Source organism: Drosophila tropicalis, unplaced genomic scaffold, assembly GCF_018151085.1.
Source record: "Drosophila tropicalis isolate 14030-0801.00 unplaced genomic scaffold, ASM1815108v1 contig_593, whole genome shotgun sequence".
NCBI classification, from domain to species: Eukaryota; Metazoa; Arthropoda; class Insecta; order Diptera; family Drosophilidae; genus Drosophila; species Drosophila tropicalis.
Window position 1 is genome coordinate 5,300,722 of NW_027173070.1, and position 9,706 is coordinate 5,310,427.

The window sequence follows — 9,706 nt, forward strand, 5'->3', positions numbered from 1 at the left end:
AAAAAATCAAGTCAAGTCACAACAAATAGAATATCTTAAATTATATTTGAAAATATATTGTAAAATTTTAAATTATTTAGAAAAGAATAAAAAAATAAATGTATAACAAAATGCACAACAAAAGTGCTAACGGGCTAAACAGCTCCGGAAACCAACATGAAAGATGTTTTTCTTCATCAAGGTGATAGCAAAAAGGATTCAATGAGTTTAACTACATAACGAGCCTTTGTTCTTTGTTCCTTTGTTCTGACTATTCAAATTTTCATATTCAATACATCTGCATCAAAAAGTGTTCAAAGTTATTTGATCCTACACTCAATAGCTTACACTAAAATTCAATCAATTTGTTTTTGCATCGTTTGAATGCTATGAAACTGAGTCTTACGTCAGTTAACAAATCCACTCGAATTCGATTTTCATTACCATTATATTCATTTTGATCAGCGCAAACTTAAATTAACTTTTCTGTCATTCATGCAGCTCTCTAATAGATATTTAAAAAAGATCGAGTTGAATATTGCCCCTTAATGATAACAATCAATAAATTTAAGCGAAACCTTGCATTTAGCCGGCTCGAGGTCAATCTTCCAGAAGAAAATTATTTCAAGAGCAACACAAAGAGGTAAACAAATTGTCTGTATTGCTATTCTACGGTACAATTTACCGTGTATGAAATAATAGAGCATGAATTTAGTTTGTCAGGGGCTCTTACACTAATTTTTCATAGCGCCTAAGGTTATGCACAAAAAGGTGGACTTCGGTATTGTCTATTGGCATCTCTGATCTTTTTTCGCTTCATTTAGTTGCAATTCCCAAATGGTTTCAGCATTAAAGACATGGAATGGCTATTGCAATTCTGGAGTCCTTTAGCAAAGTCTTGAATTAGCTATTTAGACAATCTGCTCATCTTTTTGTGTTGCCTTTGAAATAGTTTTCTTTTGGAAGATTGTTTTGGAACTATGTAATTTCATACCAAATTCTGCATTTTCCAAAATTCTCTTAAAATAAAGATAAACTAACCATATGTTATTGCATTGGCAACGGCTGGGAATTAAAATATGGAAGTTGCTACGCCCCCATATCAGAAAATGGAAATGATTCACTTTTGAAAAGGGGAAAAAGTCACCGATACGTCATTTCTATAGCTAATAAAACAGAGCCAAAGCTTATCAGCATCCACAGTCAAACAACATTTTTCGTAGAAGTAGGCGTTATTTTCACATTTATTTTAACATTCCGTACTGATTAGGCCTGATTTGTATAAATAGATTTTGAGATTTCGAAAAATATTAATAAGTAGTTAGTAAAGCAAGTTTCATTAAAACGGTATAACGTAGTCGGACCACAAATCGTTGACGTATTCAACCATATTAATGTTAGGTTGTAGCTCCCTAATACTTGAATTATCTCCGTGGGTAACAATCAAACGTCTAATTTCTCCCATCAGATGGGCATCTTTTTTAAAGAGAATCTTACAAGTTGGAATAATGTTTTTCGCTGAAATTATTGTCCATTTTTGGTCGTTTTCCATATTATGCTTGAAAGACTGGACATCGTGTACACCCTTTACCGTGGAAGTGACATGTTCACTTTCAGTGAACTCTGAGTTGTCTTGATTTGAAATAACAACATTCCCACCCATTTTATTCCATTGGGTACCCAATTTTGCTTCCAGTTTATCAAGCTTACTCTCGTCGGTGTCATCTGATTCAAAACCGAAGAAACTAATGATTGCATTCCATATGTCTTTGAAGAATTGTAGAAACTTATCGAAGCCACTCATTTCCTCAGAGTTTTCATTTTCATTTGAGGCTGTACTGACATCCAAGCGTCCACCAAGATCAAAGTGATTTGTGACATACCAACCAAATTGGTTTAATACTTTGATAATTTCTTTGGTGCGATCTAAATTAGATAGATTTTGTATATTGGCAGCCGCATAGATTTTATCGCGAAAGTCCGGACTTAATACAATTTTATCCTCGTCAATAAGTATTTCGGTTTTCTTACTTATAAGAGATACAACAGCATTACGAACATTATACTTGGATTTCGATCCATTATGTAGATGATTGGCGTATTTTGCATCTAGAATAAGATTAGAAATTTTGTCCAAAAAATCTTTATCCCCAAGAGATTGAATAGTTTGTCTAATTAGAAAAACTTCATCTCTCTGTTCCACTATAGGTTGGTAGCTTTTGTCAAAAGTGATGGGCGACATGTTAGACAACTTTAAAGCCAAAGATTGTTCATCATAGATAAGCCCCGTCAGAAATCTTTCCGCAAGCATTTGCACCGAAGTGTACATTGCGCCAACATATAAAGTGTATTGAACTTTACTTGTATCTTCCCCAGAAGAGACGTCAATTACTTCGCACACTGGTGTGTCCAAGGGAACAGACGCAAAACGTTTATCATTCGCCAACTTCACCGAAGCACTATGTGAACTCAATAAAATATTCTTTGCCTCTTGAAGGTAACTCAAAAATTGATCAACAGTTTGGTCTTCTACCTCTGTGACATTCATAAAGAGATCCGATTTCAAATCAGCTCGACCCAAATCACGAATAGAAAGCATAAAGTTAGACGACTTTATAAGGGAACAATATTTTAAAGGTTCAGCAGTCACATCATCTAGAAAAAATGAATGATTTTAATAAAAAATAAGCAATTCGTTAATTAAAATATACTTACATTGAATAGAAGATATTAGTAAAGTTAGAGTAAGAAAAAAACAATATATAGAATCCATTTTGTTATATAGATTGTATGTAGGTGTATTTAGGAGGTTTTAGTCTCAGACTGTTCGTTTTTTATTCAATGCACTGTATTCGTGTACCAGCTGCAATACATTACATGAAACGCAATAAAGGGAATGCAAATTAATTGTCAGCACAATGAGATGATGCCAGAGTATTGGTCATCGGTTGACTATATTATATTATACACAATTCCAATATTGAAACTGATTGTGCTTGTTTGCAAAAGGTCTTTAACACCTCAGGGGAAGTGGAACAAACATCTCTTAAAATTGATCAGTTCAAATTATTTGCTAGCTTTAATTTCATATTTTTTGTAGCCTTGTGTCTGAAATTACGGTGCTGAAATTGTATACTGGCTTACTTATCAATTTTTAGATTAAAGGCACTAATTGACGGGAGTGTACTTGCTATGTATAAACAATAACAAATAAACCAGAAAAGAACCTCTTTATACAAGGTTTGATATCAATATGTTATGTTATCGTTATCGATGTTATCGATATAACATTTAGCTATAAAATAGCGATAGGAAAATCTACATGTTGCAATTTCGAGCGTTGCCAGATGCCACATTTTGGGCACAGCTGATAAAACAATACGCAGACTGTTTCAAACAAATAATAAAAATCCCCGACTTTAATATATTCGGATACCAATAAAAAGCAAAACAAGGTTTATTTTGCACATGAACCAATCGGTTTTCCAGTTGTCTTTAAGCTGTAGCATAAGCTTAGCCAATTCAGCGAACAAATTTGGTAATCTATTCTTTGGGACACATGCATTTCAAATTTAAGATCGAGGATCATTAATTTTAATTTTGTTTAGTGACACCTTGTAAAAATTTATTGCTTAAACTCGCACTTTTCAAATTACCGCGATCAAACTCTTTATACTATGTACATATATACACATACATACATGCATTTAACCTTACGACGTTTATTATATGTATTAAGCAAATATCTTATTTATATTTGTATATATAGAACAATTATCATTGATGCTCAACTACGGACTGTAGTGGCTGTATCGGGCTCAATATTACCCTCGGGCAGCTCCCTGACCAACGATAAAAGCTTCTCCAGCTTGGATATCTGCAAAGTGGTCTGATCCAAATACAATTGCTTCTTTGGCGGCTTGACCATGACACGCAAATTAGGCGATAACTTCAAGGAAGTGGTTACACCTCTGCAAGAAGATAGTTTAGGTTGGTTCTTGACAAGATTAACATGATTTAACATCTACACTTACTTTTCATCTCCCACAACTATAAAGTGCAATTTCTCATTAAAGGCCAGACGGGTCAGTTTATTCTTACGTTTGGGAACCACAGCCTGAATGCAAATGGCCTTATACTTGTTCACATTCAAATCAAAGACATGCACTTTCCCCTCGGTGGTCACTGCAGCAAATACAGTGCTGGAATATGGAGCCCATTTGACATCGCCCACCGCTGAACCCAAATCGAAAATGAAGAGAGGATCAGCCCTCATGTCCTCCCAGACTTTAACACGCCAATCTCCACCGCAAGAGACGAAAATGTTTGAATTGAAACGATTGAAATCGATGCGATAAACAGACATATTATGGGCATTATAGGTCATCAAATACTTGGAACTGAAGGCTGTGCTACATTTGTAGATGTAGCCGCATTCGGTGCCCACTAGAAAGATCTTGGGATCGACCGGATGGAATTTCATGCAGCAGCCGCCACTCTTAAGACTAACCTTTGTGCCATCAGGGCCATCGACTAGGCCATCTTCGAGATACAATGTTATAATCGTGGTAACCCACAATTTGTTTTGCATTAGAATCCAATTAAACACTCTTCCATCAGATGATACGGAATAGAAGTTAATCTCGCCATCGGTCATGTCAGGACCCCATTTAAGTTGCCAAACGCATTCGCCATGTTTACAATTGACGCCTCGGGAGACATATAAAGGCTGTTTGCAATCGCCACGCAAATTATAGACAGCAACATTGCCATCATAGAGGCCAATTACCACCAGGAATGGATATGTCGGATGTATATCACAGCACATCACCCCGCAATCAGTTTGAACTAAGGTAAGGTAAGGTAAGGTAAGGTAAGGTAACTATTTAAAAACTAAACTAGAGATTATCCCCAGCTCTACTCACTTATATAATCTGGGAATGAAGGATTCTTCACAGTGAAGAGACAAAGATAACCCTCATTTGTCTGTTTCATAAAGTCATCTGGCAAGTAGATAAATATTTGGATGATATTTCCTTTAAATTACATTATTTCACTACTTACGTGAACCAAAACAAACGGCAAATAGATCATAGTAACTTGGATTAAACAATATATCGGTGACACTCATTTTTTTGGTCTTTTCATATTGAAATTTCCATAGGGGCAATAGATTACCCTCACCCTCTCGAAACTCATCTGCCGGATCTTCCCAATAGCGATAATCATTGGCTATATCATCGTAGATATTCTGATTGATCATACGTTCCAGGATCTGCCAGCATTTCAAATATTTCTTGTTCAACTGCTCGGCCATGGCAGATTTATCCTTGAATTTCTTTTGACGCATTCCCCGTTTGACAGTACGCGAATCGTCGCGTCGATTATCCTTCTGTTGCTCCTCGAAATCAGCCAAATACGAATCATAGATAACCCATTGAAGGACATTCGCGCCAAATTGTGAACGTGGCGGCGGAATGGTTTGAGTATCCACACTCTAAAACAAAAAACTAACTTTAAGGGGGAAACCATTCTGGTTTTCGACACTTACTCGCTTGGGTAAAGTAAAGGTCAGAGCGGCACGTTCACAATAATTAAATTGATTGATTAACTTGCGTTTCTTGCTAGTTGTTGCTGCCGCTGGCTGAGCCTCACTTGGCTCATCATCATCGGGACCAGCTGCCTCGCCATCTTCTTCTCCATCGACACCTGATTTCCCGCCAGCTTCGTCTTCCTCTTCTTCGCCTTCCTCTTCCTCGCCGCCAAGAGCATTTTTATCCTCCAGTTTATCATCATCATCGGCCTCAGCCTCTTCACCTTCTTCGCCCTCAACCAATTCGGCATCTCGTTGCTCTACCAACGAATAATTGGGCATAGGCAATGGATAGGCAACATCATCAGTTTCTTCTGCCTGACGACGTGCTTCCTCCGAGTCCACATGCAACGAATTACCCGGAAAACTTATCAAAGTCACTGTATTCCCAGGCAACGGAGCTGGCACAAATTCCCCCTCTTTAAAACTAAACACCACCAAATTATGCACCACATTCGTATTGGTCGGTGTTAGCACTTTTGTCACCTCCTCGGCTAATTCGGCCTCAGTTAGATCCAATTGATCATCCGGCTTTAGCAATTGTCGTGACTTCATCCAGGCATCAAAATCATCAGCATCTCCACCGCCGCCACCGCCACCGCCATCGCCCTTGCTCTTGGACGTGCGTATCTACAAATATATATATCCATAAGTCATTAACTAAATCCAACTCATCAGACACACAACCAACTCAAATAGGTGCATCGATTATTATCATTATTAACACAAAGCTGAGGGAGGCGAATTTAGGTAACAAGAACTTGACTTACCTTTATCATATCGAATGTTAAATTGTGCATTGAGAATTTGATATTGGAATAACAACTAAAATTAGATAAGGTTAGGCTTTTGAAGAGGCTTTTGGAGGGGGGCGGGAAAGAGTAGGATTATAAGTAGAAATTAATCATGCAACATGCAACAGAGTAAATCTTTCTCTTTTATATTTTCTTGTTCTCCATTTATCCATAGAACAGATCACTTTCAGTTACCTCCTGCTGTGTATCGTCGGATTCCTCCTCAGATTCCATGCAGCTGGCAGCTGACATATTTTGCTATCGACTTTATTTTTGTGGTCTCAACTGTACCTAAAAACTACACACTACACCCACAAACACACTCACTCGCACACGCATCTACAGAACGGCGGCTACTACTAGTTGTTGTTGTTGTTGTATGTATTTACAGTATATATAAAAGATGTTTATGTATAGAGAGAAAATACGTTATATATATTTACAATGCATTTTGATGTTTTATACTGATATTTACATAATGTTCTCTACATGCACTCACTCACACACCGACAAGAATCATAAGTAATAATATGTAATGACACTCCACTTATAAGAAATTTACTTTCAAAATTGAATTTCTCGACCGTTTTATAGGATATTCTTTAGCAGGAACGCAGTTTTCAGATTTTATTCATAAATTTCAACGAGTGAAAAGATAAACCTCCATAGAATTGGAAGATACTGTTCCAAAAGTCGCAGATGAGCTTCTTGAAATTGAGTTTTATCCATTTTTGAAATCAAATTTCTCAATAGAGTGTCCTTACCGATGATGCACAATGACTCATTCGCTGAAATTTCGATACTAAAACAAAAACAATTAATTTAGAATCCATTTAACCTTTGCAATTCTTCACATATAAATTTATCAAACTGTTTTAAATTCTTAAATTGTTTCACTTTATGTGAACGATTAAACATCTCTTAGGTTTTTTTTCTCATTTCTTTTTGAATTTAAAAAAACTAAAAAATATTCTCGCCATTAAACCCGGCGAAATCTATGAAACCGCCTCTTAGATCGTTTCCATTTTTCTGAGGGATTAATTATTAGAAAATCTCTTAAAAACAAAGATTTAAAAAAAAAAAACCCACACCCAATGAACGCGATTGGACTTCTATTTAAACTACCTAAACTTTTTAATGATTAACAATAACTCTTTACAAAATTTCTATAATGATTAACAATAACTCTTTACAAAATTTCTATAAATTTACATATATGCATTTATATTGCCTCAACAAAAAAAGTTAAGCCAAAGTATAAATTTAATATTTCATAGTTTCTAGTCGGAGCAGCCTTCTTTTTTTTTTTTGCTATTTTAAACCTTCAACAAATGAGCCACTGGGCATGGATTAAATAGTTTAAATTTATAATGATATTTACATATTTACACACTCGCACTTACAAATTACAAAATGCAGTACTACTTGCGTTCTAAATTCTAAAGGAAAAACTGCTGCTAAACAAGGGGAAGGATTACAGGATGCAGAATATACAATTGGTCAATATACCGCCATGGCTTTGTTAGCAAGTTTCCACATCTTAAAAAGAAAATAACTAAAAAATACTAAACACACACAAAATTCCGAGAGAGAAAAATAATGTTTAGTAAAAATACTTGAGAGAGTTAAGTCGCTTTTCGCCGTCTAAAACTCTCGTGTGAACGCTTGGATAAACGTAGACCAACTAAAATCTGTGGCAAGGAATTGCAAACAATTTAAACCAAAAAACTTTGTTGACTGTTGATGACGTCTGCCACCATCATGTCAGCGGCCTCTTCAGAGCCAAAGAATGGATGGAATAAACTTTTTCTACTTCCGCCCGACGTCTGCCGCAGCAGGTGAAAAGGGCAGGTAAAGAGGAGTTTCATATTGATATATTAGGCGGCTCTATCTTAAGGTGGGGCGGCGGGTAGCGAATAAATAAACAAATTGCACACAACTCCATTAAGTGAGATCCCAAACCCAATCCAGACACACTTCTGTGCGCGGAATTAAGTTACTTACATAGCAAATCAATGAGGAAATTTCGAGTTTTAATACGCTTTACGCGCGTTTAGGAAAGGTGAGCCTAAAGCCATATAGGTGAGAGTGATTTATTGACTGGTTTATTGCGTCGATAGTGATGGGCCTTCGACACTCTCTAGAGAGGTAAGCGAGGCAGCAGCAGCAACTCGATTATCGAGACAGAGACAGAGCCTGGCCCAAATTCAAAGAAATGGCTAAAGTATATATAGTAAATTGGTAGCTGTAACTACATTGCACCGTTGCCAGTGATCCATGGCACGCACATGCTGCTCCTCTGTCCTCTGCCCACTCCCCCTCCCCGACCCGCTTCTCAGTGAGTTCTGGCGGAAATTGCAAATTATGTGTCGTGACAAAGTTCCATTCCGAAATTTTTTTCCTGAGCGCAAAAACTTATTAAAAAGTAATCGCAAATTTTTCAAAAACTCTACAAAAATAGAAACGTGCAAAAGCGACGAAGGACATGGACATGGATGTGAACGTGGATGTCATCGTCGCATAAGGATTCAGTTTAGTTGTGACTCTCGAGGCGTTCGCATGGATATTCCAAGTTATTTTTTTGTTGTCCCGAGTGTTTATTTTGGTGTACTTACCTTTCCTCTGTTCTGTTTGCCATCGCCTTTGCTTTTCGTATCCGGCATAATGTCTGCTTTTGCTCCACTTCCGCTTTCACTTGGTCCAACTTGTTTGTTTTTGTGTTATCTAGTTTAGTTTGGTTATTTCTCAATTTCCTTGCCGTCTGAATTTGTTTTGAATTTTTTTCAGTAACTCATTCTCCTGTTAAAAATAAAAGTAACTTAATAATTTTCTGTTTTGTCGTTGATGGTTTTTGGGGCTGTGTTTGTTGCGTTTTCGACAAAAGTCAAACTTTACGTAATATTAGAAACTAAATAGACAAAAAATCAAATGATACGAATTTAGCCATTCTGCCTGCTTTGACTTTGTTTGTTTGAGTTTCTATAGAGACATACGCACTAAATCTTATTGTTTTTTTGCCATTTGCATATCGATTGTTTTCGCATTAGAAATAAAAGCTTGAAGGTGGCCCAAAGGACTGAAATATCCAAAAGGCAATCTCTTCTTTATCGAAAAGTCAATTTATTTTCATCTAAACTCCCTTGGAACTCCGCTGGCAGAGTGTTAAATAATTTATTAAGCAAAAATTTGTAAAACAATTTGATTAGCTATCAAAATGAAATGAATATGTTGCCTCACTCACTTGATTACTCTGTAATTAACTTTTTGTATGTTTTTAGTAGAAGAAGCAAATCAAAATCACTTTGTATTTAAAAAGTTTAAGTAAAAGTGAGTCAATGAG

The 9,706-nt window shown here is 36.3% G+C and overlaps 1 protein-coding gene and 2 long non-coding RNA genes across 4 annotated transcripts; 1 reads left to right on the forward strand and 2 right to left on the reverse strand.

Moving 5' to 3' along the window:
* Positions 1-1,192: 1,192 nt before the first annotated feature.
* On the reverse strand, positions 1,193-3,239 carry LOC137576257 (uncharacterized). 2 transcript variants are annotated; one of them, XR_011032279.1, is made up of 3 exons: positions 3,124-3,239; positions 2,695-2,842; positions 1,193-2,634 (listed from the first exon to the last, which is right to left on the reverse strand). It is a non-coding gene; the product is annotated as an uncharacterized lncRNA (long non-coding RNA). The 2 variants fall into 2 exon arrangements; XR_011032278.1 differs by having other exon boundaries at positions 2,695-3,218.
* Positions 3,240-3,357: 118 nt separating this feature from the next.
* On the forward strand, positions 3,358-8,327 carry LOC137578009 (uncharacterized). Its single transcript, XR_011032529.1, has 5 exons — positions 3,358-3,517; positions 3,749-3,969; positions 4,056-4,547; positions 4,600-4,832; positions 4,895-8,327. It is a non-coding gene; the product is annotated as an uncharacterized lncRNA (long non-coding RNA).
* LOC137578007 (dynein axonemal intermediate chain 1) lies at positions 3,682-9,342 on the reverse strand. Its single transcript, XM_068291634.1, has 6 exons — positions 8,982-9,342; positions 5,531-6,202; positions 5,044-5,476; positions 4,905-4,982; positions 4,014-4,827; positions 3,682-3,950 (listed from the first exon to the last, which is right to left on the reverse strand). Exons 1-6 carry the CDS (start codon positions 9,027-9,029, stop codon positions 3,767-3,769), a joined length of 2,229 nt encoding a protein of 742 aa, XP_068147735.1. The 5' UTR covers positions 9,030-9,342; the 3' UTR covers positions 3,682-3,766.
* Between the last annotated feature and the right edge of the window lie 364 nt (positions 9,343-9,706).

Coding starts and splice junctions, on each gene's coding strand:
- LOC137578007 (XM_068291634.1), bottom strand. CDS start 9,029: ATGCCGGATACGAAAAGCAAAGGCGATGGCAAACAGAACAGAGGAAAG. Junction 6,203..8,981: donor GCAAACAGAACAGAGGAAAG/GTAAGTACACCA, acceptor ATATATTTGTAG/ATACGCACGTCCAAGAGCAA. Junction 3,951..4,013: donor ATAGTTGTGGGAGATGAAAA/GTAAGTGTAGAT, acceptor ATCTTCTTGCAG/AGGTGTAACCACTTCCTTGA.